The sequence below is a fragment of the Indicator indicator genome, chromosome 30 (assembly GCF_027791375.1).
Source record: "Indicator indicator isolate 239-I01 chromosome 30, UM_Iind_1.1, whole genome shotgun sequence".
Taxonomy (NCBI): Eukaryota; Metazoa; Chordata; class Aves; order Piciformes; family Indicatoridae; genus Indicator; species Indicator indicator.
This window is the reverse complement of record NC_072039.1, coordinates 626,030-648,166: the sequence shown is the minus strand read 5'-3', so window position 1 is coordinate 648,166 and position 22,137 is coordinate 626,030. Positions and strand designations below refer to the sequence as shown.

At 50.9% G+C, this 22,137-nt stretch overlaps 1 protein-coding gene across 1 annotated transcript; it reads right to left on the bottom strand.

Annotated features, from left to right (window-relative positions):
- On the bottom strand, positions 1–21,809 carry TADA2A (transcriptional adaptor 2A). The gene is made up of 15 exons (XM_054394270.1): positions 21,785–21,809; positions 20,826–20,932; positions 19,698–19,757; positions 18,990–19,081; positions 18,105–18,262; positions 17,000–17,088; positions 16,217–16,289; positions 11,411–11,474; positions 8,714–8,757; positions 8,118–8,228; positions 5,884–5,955; positions 5,177–5,309; positions 4,065–4,108; positions 2,264–2,337; positions 1–187 (listed from the first exon to the last, which is right to left on the bottom strand). The coding sequence occupies exons 1-15, from the start codon at positions 21,807–21,809 to the stop codon at positions 2–4; spliced, it is 1,332 nt and encodes a 443-aa protein (XP_054250245.1). The 3' UTR covers position 1.
- Positions 21,810–22,137: the final 328 nt, after the last annotated feature.

Sequence of the window (22,137 nt, the reverse complement as noted above, 5' to 3'; positions counted from 1 at the left end):
CTCAGGCCTTGGTGATGTAGCCCTCCCTGATCAGGAAGTCGTAGATCTTCCTGGTCTTATTCACATCGATCTTGATGAGCGCTCGAGCCTGTGCCAGCCTCAGGCCTCCCTGCTTGTTGCACTCATTCACCAGTGCAGCTTTGTACTCTAAATAGGCTCCAGGGACCAGCCTCACCATCTGACAGAGCTGCAAGACAAGAGGTGAAGTTCATGAACACCAACGCTCCTCACACTCTGGCACTCCACAGCCTCTGCTGGGGGACTGACTGTGAAAATTCTTCTGCAAAAATTCAGATGTGTTGTGGAGGTTGTCACAATCACAGAACTGTTTGGCTTGGAAAAGGCCTCCAAGAGCATCCAGTCCAACCTTCAACCCAACACCACCACAGCCAACAAACCACAGGTTTCTGGAACGTCTCCAGGGAATGGGGACTCCACCACCTCCCTGGGCAGCCTGTTCCAATCCCTGACCACTCTTCCAGCAATAAATTTTTCCTCATCTCCAACCTAACCCTCCCCTGGCACAATTTCAGGCCATTTCCTCTCCTATCACCTGAGACTTGGGAGAAGAGACCAACCCCCACCTCACTGCAACCTCTTTTCAGGGATATGTAGAGAGCTATGAGGCGATGGGAGATGCAGGCAGCAATTGCAGGATGAGCTGTTCCCAGCCACAGGTAGGGAAGGGGAGGAGCTTGTTGGCTGCTGCCCTTAAATAGAACCCCACATTCCTGACTGAAAAATAACCTAGGAGGATGAAAGCAAGCTCTGGGCTCAGAGTGTAGCCATGAGTGTGCTGTGTGGGCGTTGTTCTTTACAAACCCAGGGAAGCAGCCATGCCAAAGAACCTTGCAAGCTGCAATTGGGCATGCTGGCCAGCAGCCAGGCAGGGCAGCTGCCTACTAATCCCCTGCAGACTGAGCCTCTAATGTCTTGCTACAAAAGCAGCTCTGCACACATGGCCTGGCCCTGTGGAAGCTGTGCAAGGAGGGCAGCCTGTCTCTGGAAGTTTGGAAGGAATTGCTGCCAGAAACTCCCCAAGCTCTGCTGTGAGGCTGCAATGCTCCTGTTTAGCTTCCAAACCCCATCTGCCTTCCAGCCAGGGAGCTGTGCTGCTCCCCATGGAGAAGCTGGCTCTCTCCTCCTTGTAATAAGGAAATGCTTTAATGATTGTTCTTTATTGATAGGAAATTGCAGAAGTCAGAGGAACTCAGAATTTGTGTCTCAGCTGAGGAGCAAATCAGATTCCCTGTGCAGGCTGCTGTCTAGTCACAATTATTTATGTGCCGAATGGGGCCACAAATGCCCTGGTCCATGGTGGGGCTGTGAGCTGCTTGCCAATGCTGCCATGGCCAGTCAAGGGGAAACAGCTTCCACACAGAGGTAGAGGGCTGAAAGACATCTGCCTTTCACAGGCACTGAAACCTGCTTTGTGGAAAATCCAAAGGCCAGTGATGGTCTGCATTTAAAGGATGTAAGATTTGGTACTTCAGTGGTCTCCCAGCGCTGCCTTTCCCTGAATCAGAGCCCAGTTCACCTGGCTGCAGGCCCCTCACAGCACTGCTCACCTCTCCTGTCTGCTGTCTGTCTGCTGACCTTCCCTGCTCCTGACTGCTGCAGGTGGCTGTGCAAGAACACAAATTGCAGCACCAGGCTGAGCTCACGACCCAGGGCTTGAAGCCAGAGTCCATTCTCTGCCATACATCTGTGCAAAGGCTTGGGCTGTGCACTGAAAGAAGGAGACATGGAAAAACCTGGTGAAAGAACAGCCTGGTGTCACCTGCCTGGCTCCCAGCACTGCTTGGTGAGAACACCCATGAGCGACTGAGGTGTGGCCTGGAGGTGTCTGTGACAGAGAAAAAGCTCCAGTGCTCAGTGGTGTGGCCAGTGAAGCTCTTGCTGACTTCCTCTGGCTGCTATAAAGCCCAAACAGCCCTGCTGCTCAGCCTGTGCTCACAAACACCCACTGAGAAAAACTTCCTCTGCCCACCTCAGCATGAGGAAGAGAGGAGACATGCTCTGGAGGCTGCAAGAGCTGCTTGCTGTGCTTCACCTTTCCCTGCTAACTGAGCTGACCTGCCCTGTGTGGGGGGGACCTAGCTGGAAAACCAAATGGGATTTGTGAGCAGGGTCTCAGAGTCTGTGTCTTTGTCAGAGTCTGTGGCTGAGGTGATGTTCACAGCACCAGATTTGGATGGTGGGAGCAGCCCTGTGCTGTGGAGAGAAAGTTTTCCCTCAGCTATCTTCCCCTTCCTCTCCTCACCTCCTTCTCCTTCTCGTTGAGCTTCTCGGTGCCAGGCAGCCCGGTGAGGTTCAGCGGCGGAGCACTGCGCCTGCCTGCAGGGACAGCAAAGCACAACTGAGCAGCTCTGAGCACCTGCTGCTGGCTGCTAGCACAGGAGCAAGGAAATCCCAGTATGATCCCAGTGTTCATCCCAACACAGCCCTCCCAAATGTGGCAAAGGGATGAGACCTTGGGAACTCTGCAGTTCCATTTTCCCCACGGACTGTGCTGGCTTCTGCTCTGGAGCCTTGCCCTGCCAGGGGCCTACCTCTGGGGATGGGGAGTCCCTCTCTCCCCTGTGCATCTGTAGGAAACAGATGGGAGTCTGCCTGGGTGAGGGGAGCCTGGGCAGAGAGGGAACTGCAGGGCTAAGAAGATGCTGGAGCTGTGTCTGTGGCAGGTGCAGAGGAACGATTTCCCAACACTGCTCCCTGGCCTGGAACCAGTGTGCTATGGTGAGACAGGACAAGGTTGGATTTTACTTGTTTACAAACTTAGGAAATCACAGAGATACACAAACTACACCAAAGGAAGCACACTGAGGCTGCAAAGTCCAGATCTCAAAGTCCAAGGCCAAGTCAAGCAAGGTTAATTTGCCCTCCTGCATATTCAGGGTGATACAGTCTTCAATTACAGCCATGTGTGCAGCCTGGTTGCAGGGTGATTGCTAATTAGCAGCTCCATGGAGCTGTGTTTGGGTTAACAGGTGAGGCTGGAAGTAAACACTGCCTGCTATCAGAGTTCAGGGTAAAACAATTCCTGCTCCACTGGGCTCTTCCCCATGGGCCACTGAGAGACAAAAACTGAGTTTGGTTCTTCAGCTGGGGGGAACTGTCCCCATTCCATGGCTCTGGGTGAGCAGCATGAGACACAGAGCACTGCTCCCTCCCAAACCCCAGCTCCTGCCCCTCACCAGGTATGCTTAGCACACAGTGCAGACTGCAGGGACTAATTGCTGGCTGCTCTGACCCATATTTCTCCTGGCAGAAATGTGGAAGGACAACCCAGAGGCAGTGTTCACCTCACAGGAGTTTGGTTCCAGGGGTTTATTAGCATCCACATCAAAACTGGATGCAGAGACAGAGCTGGGAGCCAGTTCTCCTTGGCAACACTTAACAGCTTTGTAGTAAAACCTGATCCCAGGCCCATTGATTGCATGTCAGCCTGTGACCTCACCAAACCAGATGGGAACTCATGCAAGTCTTGCTCACAAGGGTCTTCACTGACCCCTGGCTCTGCTCTTAGTGGGCACTGAAAGGAGTCCTCCTCTTGGGGGAAAACTCATAAATGGTGATTAGAAAAGTAAAGAATATAAAAGCATATTAATTGAGAAGGAAAACTGAAGCTGCCCAGACAACCTGCACCATTTCCTTTGTCATTCTGAAATGCTGCACTCATTGCCTGCTGCTCAGGCAACTGGTTTTGGTGTTCTGCCCTCCCAGCTCTTATGTCAGGTTGATATTGCTGGGGTAAGTGCTACACAGCCTCATGAAACACTTAGGTTAGCTTTTGAAATTAAAGTTTTGTTCTCATGTGAAAATTCTGTCCTTTCCTGCCTTGCTAGTGAGCTCTAAGATAGGTTCTTCACCCTGTAGTTGGAAAAATCCAGAAACTGAGCAAAACTCCTCCAGGATTTGAGGGGGGAATGAGTTGCAGACTGAGGCAACGTCCAGTTAAGCAGTGCTTAACCATAGGCTCCAGGCCTCTGTGCCCTGGCTGTCAGGGTGGTGGCAGTGGTGCATGGCTGGCTCCTGGTCACAGCCCATCAGCTCACACCTACCTGAATTGGAAGGCACTGGCACCGTGGGACTCAGGCCGGAATCACTGAAAAGAAAAAACATTTTCAGATTGCCTCTGTGCTCTGCCAAGGACTCACTGCAAATACTGGCCCTGGAATGACTCTGCCCAGCTTCTCCCAACTACACAACCCAGGCACTGAGCATTTCTGAATGTTTAGCAGTCCCAGACTGAAGACCATGTCTGAAACCTGACAAATCAGAGGGGAGGGACACAAAGAACAGCTCAGCCTGGGCTGCTTGGGGAAATGCAAACACCTCAGCCCCTGTGGCACACAGGAAGCGTTTCCCTCGCTGCAGCTCAGTGCTTGTGCAGGGTAACTCCACATTAATGATGCTGCTACATCCAAAAGCATCTCAAACATTTCAAGTGTCATCTGTGCCCTCATTAAGAGCCACCAAGACCTCATTTCCCTCCATGGCTTCATTAACAGCAGTTAAATTCCTGCAATATGAACTAGAGAAAACTGGTCACCAGTCTGCACCTCCCAAGCACTGCTGCTTCCATCTCTGCCTTCCTGACCTCCTGGGTTGTGCAGACTCTTCGTACTGCAAGAAAAAGGGAATGCTTTTGTTGTTACCATAGCATGGTTTGGGTTGGAAGGGACCTTCCTTGGATATTAGGAAACGTTTCTTTGCTGTAAGAGTGGTCAGGGACTGGAACAAGCTGCCCAGGGAGATGGTGGAGTCACCATCCCTGGAGGTGTTCAAGAAGTTTGCAGGTGTGGTGCTTCAGAATCTACTTTAGTGGTCATGGTAGGTGGGTTAAGGTTGGACTCAATGGTCTTAAAGGTCTTCTCCAACCTTAATGATTCTGTGACCTTAAAGATCATCCAGTTCCAACTCCCTGCCAGGGGCAGGGACACTTCCCACCAGCCCAGGTTGCTCAAGGCCTCAACGAACGTAGCCTTGAACACCTCCAGGCAGGAGGCAGCCTCCCCAGGCAACCTGCCCCAGTGTCTCCCCTCCCTCACTGGCAAGAATTTCCTCCTCGTATCCACTCTGCATTTGCCCTCTGCCAGTTACCACACAGCCAAGTGTTTGCTGCAGCTGCCTGAAGCAGAGGTGTGTGACACAGATTCCTCCTGTCCCCTACATGTCAGCTTGTCTGCTGAGCCACTGCTGGCAGGCACTGCTGTCCTGGATGTACTGCAGCACTTCGGAGAGCATGGTGCGCTTCAGCCGCTCCTCCTCCCGCGTCCGCTTCAGGTGCTCGTAGGTCCTGGCACCTGCAGTGAGCACAGACCACGTCCTTGCCCGCTGCCCTGCCCAGCACCCTAGACTGCTGCCTTTCTCCTTCAGGAAATGGGAACCTGTTCCCTAGCTCTGGAGCAGGCTCTGCTATTCTCCCTCCTGACAGCTCCTTGGCATCAGAGGGATGAGATTCCAGCCTGCACCCCTCCCCCCATTCATTTCAGGCCAAAACCAAACAAAAAAGGCTTCCAGGATCCCATTCCAGGCTAAAGCAGGCCAGTTCTTTTGTGTAGGGGTCTGAGGCCTCTCTCCAGATACCACACTTGCTGACAGGCAGCTGCACTGGCCAGGGATGAAGCCCTGGAGACCACTGTGCCATGCCACAGATTTATTTTGCTGAGCCTTTTGCAAAGCTCTGCTGAGCAGCGCAGGCTCCAGGGGCACAGCTGCACCCAGGCACTGCTGCTGAAGCCTCCCTCACTTTAGGAGCCAGGCAAAGGTGCTTCAGGATCAAGTGCCTTTTTGATTCAGCACATCCTGAACATTGGGAAATCATCCTTCCACACCCTGATGAATGGGGATGGGCTGAATAATGCATCAGGTACTTACTGCAGAAGTTGGTGATTCCTGCTGCTCTGTACTCCTGCAGCCGCTTGATCTCTCTGCGCAGCTCAAACTCCACTGTTTCACCCCAGAAGGGAGATACAGAAAACAAAGGAGGGTCAATGGGGGTGGCAGTGAACTGTCCTGCACCAAGAACATCGCTGCTGCTTATTTGTCAGCAGCTTGCAGTGAAGCACACAGAGCCACAGACAGGGTTAACCTCCCTGCCCACATCACTATCTGATCTCAAACTGGCTGTGCCCAGCACTCCTTGTCTGTGGATTTAAGCTGGCTTCTGGCACCTGTGTGCCCACAGAGCCTATTTCATCTTCAGGCTTTGACAGTTCTTTTGCCATAATAACACCAGTGTAGGATTTCTGGAAAGCCCTCCAATAGGTCTGAATCTCTCCCCCATCTTGGCTCCTTACAGCATCTCTCAACTCTGATTTCCATGAGTGGACCCTCCCGAAATTTCCCTCGCAGACAACTCTTTTCCAGCAGTCAGGAAGATGCAATCCCCATTTGTCTTTTGCTCAGAGATATTTAAGTGCCTGCAGCTTTTATCAGCTGGCTGCCAGGCACTACGCAGCTTTGCAGTGAGCAAGTTTGCTTGTCTCAGGTTTGTTTACTCATCCTTCTCAGGAGACCTGGGCAGGGCATGGACTTGGCTGCCAGGTTAACTGTAGAGGGCTTGGCTGATGCTACAGCAACAAAATCAAGTTCCAGGACTAGGCACTCACGTGTGGCACTTGAGATCTGCAGGATCATACCTTTGGTATTTCAGGCAGGCTGCCCTGGAAATACAGTGGCAGCTCACTGCAGCACTCTGTTCCCTCTAATGGCAGCAGTTCCCCAGGGTCAGTCACAGCTGAAGCAGGAGGCAGTGACTCTACTGCTGCTGTGGTCATGCATCAGGACCTGAGATGATGTGGTGCTGGAGCAGAGCCTCTCCCTCCGAGGTAAGGGCCATGATGACAGTGCCCCTCTGTAATTATGTGCACACACAACAGCCTCACGTGGATCTTTCAAAGAATTCACAGCTTGCTGCCTGCTGCTGCGCTCTCAATGCAGACATTTTAGGGCCTTTGTTCTTTCAGTGACAGAGTTCCCAGAAATGAAGAGTGGTCTTTTGTTCACAGTCACAGAATGGGGTAGGTTGGAAGGGACCTTAAAGATCATCCAGTTCCAACCCCCTGCCATGGGCAGGGACACCTTGCACCAGCCCAGACTACTCAAGGTCTCATCCAGCCTGGCCCTGAACACCTCCCTGGGCAACCTGTTCCAGTGCCTGACCACCCTCACTGCAAAGAATTTCCTCCTAAGCTGCAGTATTGATAAGGAAGCTCTGCTGCTAGCACATGACCAGAATGCTCAGTCAGCTGAGACATCAAACAAAGAACTCAGACGCAGCTCAGTGGAAGAAAACATTTGCTGCTCATTTAATAAATCAAACCACAAATGTGTTTGGGTTTTCTGAGGTAGTTAGATGGGGAGGAGGAGGAGCAAAAACAACCTCCTGTCCTTCAGCAGTGGAATATATTTAGGGAAGACTGTAGGATGTCCATGAGCCAGCAATGAGACCCTGTGGTCAAGAAGGCCAATGGCATCCTGTGGTGCATCAAGAAGAGTGTAGGGAGCAGGTCAAGAGAGGTTCTCCTCCCAGTCTGCTCTGCCCTGGTGAGGTCACATCTAGAGTCCACTTCTGGGCTCTCCAGTTCAAGGACAGGGACCTGCTGGAGAAGGGATAGCAAAGAGCTGCAAAGATACTGAGGGGACTGGAACAGCTCTGTGGTGAGGAAGGGCTGAGAGAATTGGGGCTGCTTGGTCTGGAGAAGAGCAGCCTGAGGGGGATCTGATCAATGCTGATCCATACTCAGAGGGTGGGTGGCAGGAGGATGGCACCAGGCTTTGTTCAGTGGTGCCTAGTGACAGGACAAGGGGCAGTGGGCACAGACTGGAACAGAAGAAATTCCATCTGGACATGAGGAGGAACTTGTAATGTAAGGGTGCTAAAGCCCTGGAGCAGGCTGCCCAGAGAGGTGGTGGAGTCTCTTTCTCTGGAGGCTTTCAAGACCCACCTGGATGTGTTCCTGTGTGACCTGCCCTGGGTGACCCTGCCTGGGCAGGGGGCTAGACTGGATGATGTCCAGAGGTCCCTTCCAAGCCCTGCCCTTCTGTGGCTCTGTGAAGCCCGTTCCCCATGCAGAGGGAGGGGGCCAGCTGCTGCCCCCAGTACTTACAGGCGTGGCTCTCTATGAACTTGTCGTGCTCCAGGGGCCCCAGGATGCGCGCGAAGCGCCGCATGGTCTCGTGCAGCTCCTGCAGCTCCTTGGGGTAGCGCCGCTCCAGAACTGCAGGGAACACAGCACAGCCCTCAGCATGCCTACAGCCACCCCCAGCCTCTCAGCTGCCCAGGGATCCACTCTGGGGCCTTTCTGTGTCACTAGCACAAACAGCTGAGGCACAGCAGGGAAAGCATCCAGCACTGCAAGCTCTGAGAGCAGCCAGGGTGGCACCTCCACGCTAGGTGCTCACTGCCCAGCAGAGTGAGATGCACTCTGAGGCCAGGAGGTCTCCTTCACCCTTCTCCTTACTCAAAGGAACCTGAAATGCTTCTCAAGAGTGGTTCTCAGTCAACAACTAAAACACTGAGCTGGGAGGACTTGGAGCCAGGTGGCTGGGAACAGCTGGGGCAGAAAATCTGCTGGAATTCAGCCCCCCTGAACTCAGTCCAGCATGAACAAACCACAGTGGTGCCCTGGGAACAGTGAGCAGAAGAAGTTTTCCTTCCCAAGCAGAGCCACCTTCAAGCTAAGCAGCTGCACTTGATACTCACTCTGAAACTTCCTGAGGTTAATGAGGCCATGATCTCTTATAATCCTGAAATTGAGAGGAGCAAATGCTGTTAACAGGAGACATTAACTGCTGTGGCACCTCACAAGTAACAAAGGCTTCAGAAGACTCTTTGACATAGACCATCAGAGGGGTCTAGAACCAAACACGTATGAAACTTCCAGGGCCCTGGGGCTGGCCAGCTGAGGGACAAACTGGGGTGATGCAGGGTGGCTTTACTCAAAGGAATTCTGGGTGGTGCTGTGCATTGGTCCAGCTCTGAGAGCACCAAGCACAAAGGAGCCACCATCACTTCAGAGGTTTAAAACTGTTGCTTTAGGCACAGATTTCACACCCACACCCACCCTGAAGCTGGAGGCACAAGGAACATCTCCCGAAGCATGGCTTCCAGCTCCAGAGAGAGACAAACATCCTTCTGCCAGAGCAGGGGTGAGAGGTGGACTGCAGACTCCACCCCTGGAGCAGAGGACAGGATTTTGCTATGACAGCTTAGCTTTTAAACAGAGGAACTCATCCCTTTGAGGTGCTCCTGCCAGGACCAGGGAAATGAGCAGAGAGGAAAGGCAGGTAAGGTATTTCCAGGTGCCTGACAAATCCATGTGTCACAGGCTCCAGCACAGGCCACAAGGCCATTGCTAAGTGGTGGTTCCATAAACAGCCAACTCTTGGTAATGCTCAGATCCCAGGAGCTGGGCTTGGCAAGGGCAGCCTGGAATTTGCTCTAGAAACTTCATCACAGTTTCTTTAGAGTATAAAACCCACTCCTGAGCCATGCAGAGAAGCCTTTCTGAAAGAGACATCAGCAATGGATTTGAAAGGAGTCAAGGTTGGGAAAGACCTCCAAGATCATCCAGTCCAATGCTCAACCCAACACCACCATGGCCACCAAACCATGGCCCCAAGTGCCATGGCTACAGGTTTCTGGAATACCTCCAGGGATGGGGACTCTACCACCTCCCTTGGCAGCCTGTTCCAAACCCGGACCACTCTTGCAGCAAAGACATTTTTCCTAATCTTCAACTTAAACCTCCTCTGGCACAATTTCAGGCCAGTTCCTCTCCTTCCATCACTTGAGAGAAAGAAAAAGAGGCCAGTCCCCACCTCACTCCAAGCTCCTTTCAGGTAGACGGAAGCAGAAGGAGAAAATGAAACACTATGAGGGAAACCAGGGCCAGGGCCAGGACCCATTAAAAAGAGGAAGTGACCTTAGGGCATTTCCCAGATTTTTGTCCCATGCTGCTGCAGGAAGGCTACCAACCTGATAGGATTTATGGCCCTGAGCTCATGGCAGCCTCTCTTGGTGTGGTGTGATTTGATTTATCATCGAGAGGATGGCACCACAGAAGGATTGTTATTTATGGGTTACAAAGAGCCAGACCAACACAGACCAGCTCCTGCCTGTCCTGCAGCAGAACCGTGCTGCACGAGGGGGAGAAGGACCAGAGGACTCTCACCCCAGATTATGAATTCCTCCAGCAGGGAGTAATGCAGCAAGAGATCATTTTAAATATTGAACAAAGTGTTTGAAAGTTCTATTAAAATTGAACTTAATGAACAGTTTGAGTCATTGCAAAGAGCTGTCAACTGCACTGAATACATTACTCAAATTCAGCTCAGCAGTAGTTACCTACATCACACACAGAGGAAAACTAATGTAGGGACGACTAAGAATTCAAAACAATATGCAAACATTCCTGTGGGGAGTGGGGGTCGAGCCATTAGTCACAGACTGGCAGCTTTTTTTCCCCCCTAAAATAGAAAATGAACCACATGCAGTCCACAGGCAGTGCACTGGGGATGAAAAGAGCAGGGATTGGCCTCTCTTTTCTGGGTCCTGGCCCTAGATATGGGACTTGTTGCCCTCATAGTGTTTCAGTTTCTCCTTCTGCTTCCTCCTACCTGAAAGGAGGTTGGAGTGCAGTGGGTGTTGGCCTCATTTCCCTAGCATCAGGTGATAGGAAAAGAGGAAATGGCCTCAAGCTGCATCAGGGGAGGTTTAAGTCTGAGAGTAGGGAGAATTTCCTTGCTGCCAGAGTGGTCAGGGAACAGGCTGCCCAGGGAGACGGTGGAGTCCCCATCCCTGGAGGTGTTCACAGATGTGTGGCCATGGCCCTTAGGGTCATGGTTTGGTGGCCATGGTGGTATTGGGTTGATGGTTGGACTCCATGATCTTGGAGGACTTTTCCAACCCAACCAATTCTGTGATACTCCTTCTGTGGCTTTGGGATCTCCTAGGGTGTGCTGGAACCTGAGTGATTTGTGTCTGACTGGCTTTGGGGCTGCAGGATGAAGAGCCCTCTGTGCATGGCCTCCTTGCACTAAGGAGGACTGGGAAAGAGGCTCTTCACAACTCAGGACTTGCTTGGGGAGTTTAAAGGAGAGTTGTGGTGTGCAGAGGTCCTTTGCACAATGTGCACACAACTCCCAGGGCCTGCTAGCCTCTGCCTTCTGGGCTGGTACTACTGCTACAGCCACAGGCCTGATCTTCACCAGTGCTCAGGAGGGGAAACACCCAGCTGAGGTGGAGCCTGTGGTGCAAATGTGACAGCAGAAGGCCTCCATGCATGGCAATTGGCTGAAAGATGCTGGAGGAAATCAGGCATGGTTAGCAGCAGCACGACACTGGGGACCAAAACATGGTAGTGGAGCAAAGGAACAGAATTATTGCTTGAGAACTCACTTTTTTCTTCTCTGCCTTTCCTTTAACCTGGAATGGTAGATATCTACCACTGCAATCTTCAGAGCTGCAAAGTAAAGATACAAACCATGACAGGATACAAAATTATCACTGCAATAGGCTCATTTGCAAGCCTCTGTGATCACTGGAGGCTACAGAGGTCACTGCACTTTCCTCTTTAGTGGCAGCTTTAGAGGGGCAGAAGCTCCCTGGAGGCTGTCTGCAGACTGCTGCTGCTACCTGCAAGAGCTTTTCTTTGCCTGCTCCTCCCAAACACATTGCTGCCTGTGACTGTGAGCCTGGGCAGATCCTGGCAACCCTTCTCCTCATCCTTGGACTGGAGTCTGTGCCATCCTAAGGGCAAGAGTTGTATATTTTGAAGCCCTCTGCCAGCTCAGCTGACATCCTATTTGCTGGGCTTTGTGTGGGCAGAACTTAATAAGTGCCTGCAGATTCTGCACTGAGGACTTCTATAAATATCAGAAGCATTTCTGCACCCAAAGCACTGTACTTGGATGCTTTCACCTGAGCACAAGATATTCTGAAAGAAATGATCATCAGCTGGGGAGGAGAAGGAGCACTGCTGAGGAAGAGTGAAGGGAGAAAAATGGAGCTTCTGCTTAGCCAAACAGGAAGCGTTTGCTGCCACTTGCATGGTGCAGAGGCTTTTGTTGTCATGGACATAGTCACCCAGGACAGCCCAGGGCCAGGTGTGGCGTGCAGGAATAACTCACCCTGCTGGGCTGTGCCATGCTGCAGGGAATGAGACAAGAGATGCTGTGGGAATGGAAATGCTTTGCCTCTGCTCCTCCCCAGCGTGCCAGTGGCTTGCACTGGTGACCTAAGGTAACTCCAGCTGACACCTGAGCAGAGTGGCCAGCTGGGCACTGACCAGGCTCTGAGATGGGCAGAGCAGCCTTGAAGGCTCCAGTGATGGGCAGCAATTCAAGGCCCCTTTCTCCACTCCCAAACAAAACTCCAAATATTTTGGTTTCTCAAGAGTGTGTCCAAAAAAGTTTCTTAGCTTTTTGTTCATCTGCAGCCTCCTTTGCTCTGCAACAACTTCTCTGAAGGCTAATGAGTGAGACCTTTGTTTTGCTAGCTAACCTGTTTGGCCTGCAAGGCCCAAATAAAGGCAAGAATGCAAAGCAAGCAAAGCAAACAGGCTGTGTGCATGTCCAGGCTGTGTCCTGCTTGCTACCAACTTCATGACTCCAATCCAAATTCCCCCTCCCTGAAGGCACAGAGGGTATCTGCCTTCAGAGTGTGCCAGCAGCTCCAGAGCAGAGCAAGCACCAAGCAGTATTGAGAGGGACACTGCCTGCCTTGTCTCACCCAATGAAACCTCAGCACAGGCAGCCAGAGCTGCAGGCTCCATCCCCTTGCTTCCAGAGCTGTGGTTTCAGCAATTACTTGCTGGTGAAAAATCATTTACATGAGAAGGGGAGAAAAAGCTGGGGAAAAAGACAAATTACTGAGGCTGTAATTCTGGCTGATGAAAACTTGTAATTCATGAAATATTCAGGCACTCAGGCCTGGATCAGATCTGTAGCTGCTTGTTGCCTTTGATCTGCCCTTTATGGCTCTGTTTAACTGCAGTGTAGGTTTGCAGCACTAATTGTGCTGCAAGAACTGAATTAGGCTGAATACTGCCAGCAGTTAATTGAAATCTGAGAGATTCCACACCAATTCCAGCACCTCACCAGCATCAGGAAGTGCCTGATCAAGGTCTGTGCCCTCCTGAGTGGAGGGAGGAGCCAGCAGGTAGAGCTTTCTGTGCTACTCAGTAAAGGCTGCCTGGGATTTTTCCACCCTGTATTAAATTGCACTTTTTGTTCTTATGGGAATACTGAGACAGGGCAGGGAAAATGCAATGCCAGTGTGAAAAGGGAGTCCAGTAGCTCAAATCTAGAACTTTTTACAAAGTTATTTAATATAATGTAAAGAAAAGCAGAGCAATGTAAGAAGGAGGAATTCTGTTGCAATGGAAGCATCCAACACTGCTGTTGTGTGCAGTGCAGAAGCTGCAGCCCTCACCTGGGACCTGTGAAACCAAAGGAAGAAAGAGGCTCCAGAGGAATGGTTCTGGTTGGTGTGCTCTCACGGTCTAGCTTGAGTAAATTGCAGAAAATGGAATATAAAAGTGGCTTTCAGAAATTAACCTTGAACCCAATAAGGTTTAATGCACAGCAGAGTTTATCACAAACCTGAGACTTAATCTATGCTCAAGACCCCCCTGGGCTTTCTCCAGGCTCCAACATGTGTTAAGCCCCTGGTTTACATCTTTGCCTTTAGTTTGGCCAGCACAGCTGTGTCTCCTGCAGCTGTGGAAGCAGGCAGCCACAGGGTTGCCTTTCAAGGCTGCTGCAGTGAGATCAGTGCAAGGAGTTTGCCAGTGGGCAGGGCTGGGGTGCAGAGGCACTGCTGGAGCTGCTCTGGGAGCACTGGGACACGTACCCTTGGGAGAGCTTAGGAGAACCTGGGCCTGCAGGGCTGCCTCACCACCTTCCCTTCCTGCTAACTAGAAAGTACAAAGGTTTCTTAAATCATCCTAATGCCTGTCCCTGCCTTCAGACCCAAATGTCGAGCCACTTTCTACAGGATGAAAGCCTACAATTAGGTAGCAAAATGCTGTAAAGCAAAGACAGCATCTGAGGTCTTTGACACTGCAGGACAGGGAGGAAGTAGCTCTGAGAAGGGAAAGAGCTACTTCCAAAGTTTTTGAGAATTCCTTCTCTCCCTAAGACACCTGATGCCAGAGAAAAGCATCTGCCTGGAGCCTGGGACTTCACTCTTCAGAGGCATTCTCTGTCACATGGGCAGATGTAGGACAGCTGTGGGAAGGAAGATGACAGAGTTCCTGAGCTAAGAGGTGGAAAATGTAGCTGGTCATGCTTCATGACCTCTGTCAAAGAGTTATCAAGGGCAAGTGCCTGACATCCTGTACTGCATACTGAGGACAACTGGAGACTGAGCTAGAGAAGAGCCAATGAAATGATCAGGCCAAAGATCTGGCAGGCAGAAGGAAGGATTCTTCACACAGCACGTAACTTGTGGAGCTCCTGAGGCAGGTGTGGGGCTGACTGCACAGGAAGCTATGGGGGCAAAAGCACAAACATCTCCAGCTCTGACAGCAGGGAGCTAGGCTGGTGCAGAACAGGTCCTGCGCTGAAAGCCAGGAGAGCTGGCATCTGGATTCAGACAGCTGCAACAGCAGGCTCGGAGGCTGCCCTGTGAGGAGAGGCTGAGAGCTGGGGGTGTGCAGCCTGCACAAGAGAAGGCTTAGGGAGACCTTATTGCCATGGACCAGAACAGAAAGGGTGGCTGCCAGGAGCATGGAGACTCCCTTTGGACAAGGAGTGCCATGGAGAAGACAAGGGGTGATGGGGACAAGTTACTGCTGGGGAGGTTCCCATTGGACTCCAGAAGAAAATGTTTCCCCATGAGCACAACCAGACATGGGAATCATCTCCCAAGGGCATCACTGGGCAGTCCCCTACACAGCACTCAGCCTGCCAGCTCATTTCAGCTCCACCATCACCTAGAAAGGTTGGAGCAGATGGGTCCCTGGGGTCCTGGCCCTCTGGGATTGTGTGAGGAGATTCCTTAAGTGGCTCAGCTGTGCAGTGGGAGGGGCATGGACAGCAGTGCTTGGATGCATATTGAGCTCTCAATTAATACACAGTAGATCAGTTTTGCTTTTCCAGTTTACCAGGACTCAGACAGGATCTAGAGGCAAGACAATGGCTCTTTGATAGTAACAAAGGGAAAGGGTGGGGAGATGGCTTCACGGATCCATGCTCTGTTCCCTTTTCAATGCACATTGAAAGGGAAGAGGCTGAGCCCCCATTCCCATAACATTTGTTTTGAGCCAAGGGAGTCTGCACTCCCCAAAGCTCTGTGGACACTGCTACAGCTCAGCCTTATTTCCAGCTCCAGGAGGCCTGTCTGTAAGTCACAGGGTTTGTCTGTCTGCAAGGCTTCAGTTCCGAGCTGCCTGGCACAGATGGCAGAACTCTGCGGCACAAACAGTACTTTCCACTACTGTGTACTTGCAAATGTGGGCAAAAGCAGCAGCTTTCCTCCTCTGTGGATGAAAGCAACACATTTTAGTCATTCTGTTCTTTCTTTGGTGCTGTTCAAGCAGCTATGTTCACAGCAACTCAGCAGCAGGAACTGGACTCACACAACAACCATCCCCTGCTCAATAAGCAGCTGTCCCTTGCAGCTGATGCTGCTACAGCTCCAGGATCCTGTTTAGCGCATGGAAAGCCTCTGGAGAAGGAGTTTCAGTGTGTTGCACACAGTCCTGAACTACACCTCCTTGCTGCCTGTGTCAACACCCAGCCTGAGAGCAGATTTCCTTAAGACCAGGGGTGAGAAGTGACTGATCTGAGAAACTGCACAGTCGGGGACAGGGGACAGCAGCAGAGGGAAGTGTTCCCCTGTGGGAATCAGAGCCAAAGCTGGGCCTTGCCATGACGCTCACAAACATTATGTAGATGAGAAGACTCACTTTCAGCTGGGCAGGGAATAGTAACATCAAGACTGAGTTGCTGGAGCAGGTCAAGAGAAGGACAAGGAAGCTGGGGAAGGGTCTTGAGAACAGGGCTGGGGAGGAGCAGCTGAGGCAGCTTTTAAAAGAGACCTGAGAGTGAGGAGCATGGAAACATTGGTGTTTGAATCCAGCACACAGGAGTGAGATCATTAACAGTCTGTGTTCACTTTGTAGAGAGTGTGTAGAGAAACGGAGAGCCAAGGAGGTGCTGTGTAGGCCTCTCTGGTGGTGTACAAAGAGCTAGCACTTACCATGCAAAATGTCAGAGTCATCCTCCACAAAATCAATATCTCTCAAATCCCATTCAGCATAGTTGTCAAACTCCTGTGGAGGTGATTAACAAATGGTCACTAACTAGCACCAAAGAACTGCTGTCAAGCTTCAGCACATGCAGGAGCACTGAAAACAGAGACACTGACTCAGACACAGCTCTGCAGGGCTCCAGCAACACACATCCCAGGGAGCTTTACCTGGGGACTGTGTAACTTGCACCCCTGGCTGGGGCTGGAGCAGGACAATGAGAGCTCACCAGGCAGTCCCCATGACTCCCACACTGCTCCAACCTACAGCCCCAACAAGGTCCTGCAGGACTGAACTCATCAGCTCATGGACAGGAGTTCTGCAACAGAAACTGGGGCCCTGGGCCCACAGCTAAACCACTGCAAACAATGCAGAGCTTCCACGTGATCCTTGGAGCAGGCTCCTATGTGCTTCCCAGAAGCATGCTGGAGCTGACCCCTTTGGCTATGCATCTAAATCACAGCATCCAGTCCACTCACACAAGGGGCATTCACCACTGGGCATCTGCTGGCAGCAGCAACAGCCCTGCAGCCCCTGCACAGAGCCAGGGACTCTGCCTGCCCCAGCTCTGCAGGCCTGCAGTGCTCCCTCTCTAATCAACTCCTGGGTCCATCACTCCCTTCCCATGTCCTTCACACCAGGAGCAAAGACCCACAGGCAGGGGCAAAGCAGTGTGTGAGTGCTGAGCCTGCACGCAGCAGCACATTGAAACTGATGGCAGAAGAGAGACTTACCTCAACAAAGTCAGCCCTGGCTGGCATGTACCCAGCCATATCCCTGGAGAGCAAGGAATCAAAGGTTGGCCGTGGAGGGTCATCAGCAGCTGCAAAAATCAAAGGGTTTTCAGTGTTGTGTAGGGCTTGGGGTCAGCTTCTAATGTTCTGCAAACAGAGGTTTCTTTGGGGGGAGGTGGGGGAGTAATTAGCTGAAGAAAAAGAGCCTGCTTGGGCTTTTATCCAGCCCTGTGTCCAGAGCAAGACTGAGTTCATATGGAGAAAAAGGCAGGAACCTGAGCTCTCCAAAGTCAAACACAGAAATTCAAGGTAATAAATAGGTCATCAAAGGTAAACTCCATTTCCCAGCTCAGCATGCCCCTGCTAAATCTCTGCACATCACTTGGCCTCAGCCTGCAGGTTCCTTTAATTAACAGCAACAGGGGTGTAAAATCTGCCTTCTTCTCGGTGCCATTCACAGAAAGGTGCAATTACAGCTCCACAGCTCTGGAGTTTTACAGCTTCCCAGCTGAGGAGCTCAGTGTTTCACAGTCATGGACTGAGGCTCACAACACTTGTGAAGGAGCTGAGCATTACAAGTCCCAGGCTATAGATAAAGCAGGCTGAGGTACTGAGAATTTGCAAAGTTGAACTGCTTTAGAGGTAGAAATCCCTTCTCAGCTGACACTGCTGCAGAGGGTCTGGACAAGAGCCCCAGGCTGAGAGCTCCCACTGCTGCCTGCCATGAGGGATGTGCTGTGCCAGGTGCCATGTGGGAGGCAGCTCGGAGGGGCTGTGTCCTGGCAATGAACTGCACATCCAGGCTTTGCTGGGGGGATTTCTGAGTGACCATTTCCATTGCAGGAACTGCTGGCTGGGACACCCTGAGGTCTGTATCAGACCACTCTGCTCCCTGCCTTCTCCCACCAAGCACCCAGTCTGGGTTATCTGACACAGCAGTAGGGTAATGCCACCTGAAGAACCCCTGTTAGTAACAGCAGAGCAAGCTCTCCTTTTGCAGATGAAAGCAAACTGCAGGTGTGGTGCAGGCCTTTCTCAAAAGGTTTGGAAGAGCAAAGCCCTTGCAGAGCAGGCCCTGGGGTGCCCCTGGCCAGGGGGTACTCACGGTGGAAGGGAATGGCTGTTTCGTTGTGCTGTGCCTCCTCTGCCTGCTTCAGGTTCAGCAAGGTGGATGCAAAGAGAGGGTTGTTGATGAAGTGCTTCATGTAATGCTTCTCACACTCCTCCTTGGACTTTGTACACATCTGGTTGGCTACGTCCTGCCTGAAGTGGGGAGGGAGCCTTAGTGTGGAGAACATGGAAACACTGAGGGCTTGTTTTTTGCCCCAGTGGTGGTGTAGTGTGCAGGGGACTGGCCTGGGGTGGTGCCTGAAGTCACATTTTCACACTGAGCCAATGCTAACAAGGTTGCTACAGTGCTGGGGAGCACTTTTTGATGGCCATGAGCAAGGCACTTCAGTGGTTTTACAGGAGAACTTCCTCCTCTGATGGAATGCACCAAATCTTCTGAATGCCTGACATTCAATATGGGTTTTAAGAATTTTTATTCTATTAACCCCAGGTAATGATGAGCTGTAAGTCCAGAACTGTTTCCTGCTTCTCAGGTGTCACTGCAGGTTAGCTGGAGAGTGCTTTCCCCTTTCATGCAGTGACCCTAAGCAGTGTTTCCCAAACACCAAAGTGTTTCTACAAAACACACTCTAGAAAACTTTGCCAGGCTTTCATTTCCTGGAGAAGTGGTTGATGGAAGTTTCCAGGATTCCAGGGAGAAAAGTCAGGATGAACTTCCTTTGGTAAAGATTGACAAAAGCCAAGAGCTTAAGGAAAGAGTTAAGACTGCTGAGTAGGGGAGAGAGTACAGAACTGTAGCCAGTTTCCAGTCCTAATTCTGACAGCAGTGTAGACACAAGAACTGAGAGTGAAATGTGAAATGAGAGGAAGAAAAAGCCACTCCTCACTCACTGATGCTGCTGACCCACTGAATTCTCACCAGTTCCCAAATCCACAATCCATCACAGCTTCCAGCAGAGCCATTTCCTCTTGAGCTGTCCAGTTAGGATCCAAGACAGGGAAATCAGATGTCTGGAGAAGAAACAACCAAATCAGGCTGCTGTGGTGCTCTATAACAATCCCCCACTTGAACAGCAAAGGTCTGAACCACAGAGCAACACAGTACAGAACCTTGGCAGTTTAAACTTTTACTGTGCCCATTAAACCTGAGCAAATCCTTGCTGAATTATTTAGGCCACTGAGCCATCAGCTATGGTCAAAGCCACTTTGCTGCTGACTATACTGCTCCATGCTGTAATTCAACAATTTATTCTATGAAACACACAACAAATTACTGAAGACTTTAAAAATTATGAATTTGGAAAAAAAAAAAACTAAACAAAAAAACCCAAACAGGAATAGAAAAGCAGAAGCTGCCTCACATGATTAAAGGACTGGAAGTCTGCACAGTGCTACCCAAGGGCAATAAAAAATGCAGCTTTAAATGTCTCCACTACTCCATCATGTGCCAGATGGAAATTTCTCTTTGGTCTCAAGGAAGACTTTTTCCTTCTTTAATAGCTCTAAACCTCTGAGTCAAACCATTGTGGCACCTGACTTTTCAGTGTGGTATTAGCAAGCAAGAGTCTAACTCCTGGGAGCTGGGGAAGCTCAGCACCGAGCAGGTGTTATCCAAAGGAGTATTTACCATTATCTCGTAAGTGTGGTCACTCTGATGCTTCTTGTACTCAAATCCTCTTGTGAAACACTGCAGAACAAAAGATCAGCATCATGTTAGCCTCCAGTTTCTGCCCTGAAAACATTTTAACTGGTCCCTTGTCTGCTTTTATTCTCTGACTTGCTGGGTATCCACAATTGATCTGCTGAAAGAGATACTGAATCCTGCTGCTGTCCCTGCACAGACAACCCCCAAGGGGCAGGGAAAGCTGCTCAAGTGGTGCTGAGTCTGTTTTTGCATCTGCCTTTGCACCAAAGCACAGCTCCTGTGAGGCTCCACACCTCTTGTGAAGGAATTATTGCCAAGCCAGGCAGGTGAGAGAAGCCTGCTGAGGTGTTTTGAAGTGAATCATGCCAGGAGCAGAGCACTTCCTCAGCGCTGAAAGCAGCTTCCCTTTGATCTTGCTCTTCTGTTTAAAAAGCACAAGAATGCTCTGCAGCTGCTTTCAACACTTGCATGTTTGGGCTTTTAAGGACAAGTAAAGGGAACAAAACCAGACCCAACACACAGACTATGGGGCTGTGCACTCTGTGCACGAGCTCAGGCTCAAGGCTAAGCTCCTCTGCCAGTTTTAGAGGTTAGTTATGTTTTTTAATCACAAATACTGCAAGCTTTCTTATGGACCAATTAAAACTAGCAACAGCTTCTGTGCTTATCACATCACAAACACAATTTTAAAGGCACCAGATCTGGTCACAAACAATGACTGTCATTATGGCAAACTTTCCCCAAATTCTCTTCTCCACCTGGGAGGACAAGCCCAAGGTGTGGTGGCAAGAGAAGGTCTTTCTTTGTGCCTTTTCTGTGCCATCAAAGCTGTCAGAAGTGACACCTCTCCAGACATGCAGCAGCATGCTCCTTACAGCCAGCCTGGCTGCATGTCTTGAGGCATCTCTGGCTGCCTTCAGCTGCTCATGCCTCAGTTCTCCAGCCCCAAACACTTTCTTTGTTATTTTCCTGTCCCTGGGCAGATAAGGGCTCTTGATGCAAGTTTACAGAGAGCAGTTATTAATGTGTTTATGGGTGGCTTGGCACTGGACAGCCCTTTGATGACTTTCTCACAGAAATGAATGCCTCTGCTTTCACCCTTCCACTCACCTGCAAGCACAGGAGGAAGGGAGGAGGCCCACACTCAGCACACTTAACGTAGGGCTCTGTGAGGTACGAAGAGCAACCTCGGCATGGAGGCTTATCAAAAGGATCATCTGTGGAGCCAAAAGGAAATCTCATTCAAGACAAACAACAGACTGCTTTTTCCCCCCCTAAATTCACTTGTGTCCAGTGAACTGGACTGTACACAACCTCCTTCCCCATGCAGCTTCTCCAAGTATCTGTTAGAAGCTCCTTGTTCAGCTGGAGCTGCAAGAGACAGGCTGGCACTGCCACACTGCTAGAGTGAGGACTAAGCCTGGACTCCTGCAATGGTTGAAGGAAAATCTGCTCTGTAGCAGCCTCTGGTAGAGCTCAGCAGTGGTGCCAGAAACTGCTGGCTGACCTGAGCCTGTGCCCACACTCACCTTCTGCATCGAAGACCAGACCTGAGGTCATACTTGTGGAGAGCAGTGCACAGACAGCTGCAGCCTCCCATCTGTCTGCCTCAGGTCAGATGCATAAAGCACATTGCTGGAGTTGCAAAGGCATCAACAGAATTGTTCTGTAACCTGCCCAGACCTCAGCTTCTGCTCAGATTGCTGCACAAGGAATGAGACACTGCTCTGCAAGTTTTGCTTCTTTTGTTCAAGGCAGAGCAGTCAAAATAAATAGACTGCTGAGCTCTACGTCACACTTCACAAGGACATGGATTTGAACTAACCCAGTTATAGAAAGCAGACAGAAAAAAGGACCTGAACTCCTACTGAATCATTCATGTACTCATGGCCTTGGGAATGTGATCAAAGAAGTGGACCAGACAGTGCCACTTTGCTGTCTCTCTCCCCAAGACATAGAAACATAGAATCACTAAGCTGGGGGAAGACCCCCAAGATCAAGTCCCAGACAGCTGCTAACATCCCTACATGACAGCAAGCACTCTCCCCGTGCCACCTGATGGTACTCACTGCTGAAAGAGGCCAGGCGCTCCATGCCGCTGCCTCAGGGGTGTCCTTGCTCCTCTGAGTCCTGCCCAGGGGTCCCAACCAGGATGGCCAAGCAAAGTATCCTCTCCCTGCAGACCTCTCTGACAGGTGAGATCCTCCCAGAGCCTCCTGAGCAGAAAAGCAGAAGGGTTGTCAGCAGTCTTGGTGAGCATCTGACAGACTGAGAGTCTGTTTGCTGTGTAAGAGAAGACACCAAATGCTGGGAGACAAGATCTGGTGTAGGAAGTGATGGGAAGTGACAGGATATCAGCCAAGCCCGGGCTGAGGCTTACAGTGGGAATGTCTGTGCTGAGCAGAGACTCACAGACAAGTTG

Bases quoted from the DNA above. Each gene is read 5' to 3' on its own strand.
- TADA2A (XM_054394270.1), bottom strand. From the start codon at position 21,809: ATGGAGCGCCTGGCCTCTTTCAGCA. The intron at 18,263-18,989 runs GTGAGAATTCAG...TCCCCACTTCAG, and splicing joins GATTGTGGATTTGGGAACTG to GCAGGACGTAGCCAACCAGA. The intron at 17,089-18,104 runs GTGAGTACCCCC...TGATTTTTGCAG, and splicing joins AACAGCCATTCCCTTCCACC to CTGCTGATGACCCTCCACGG.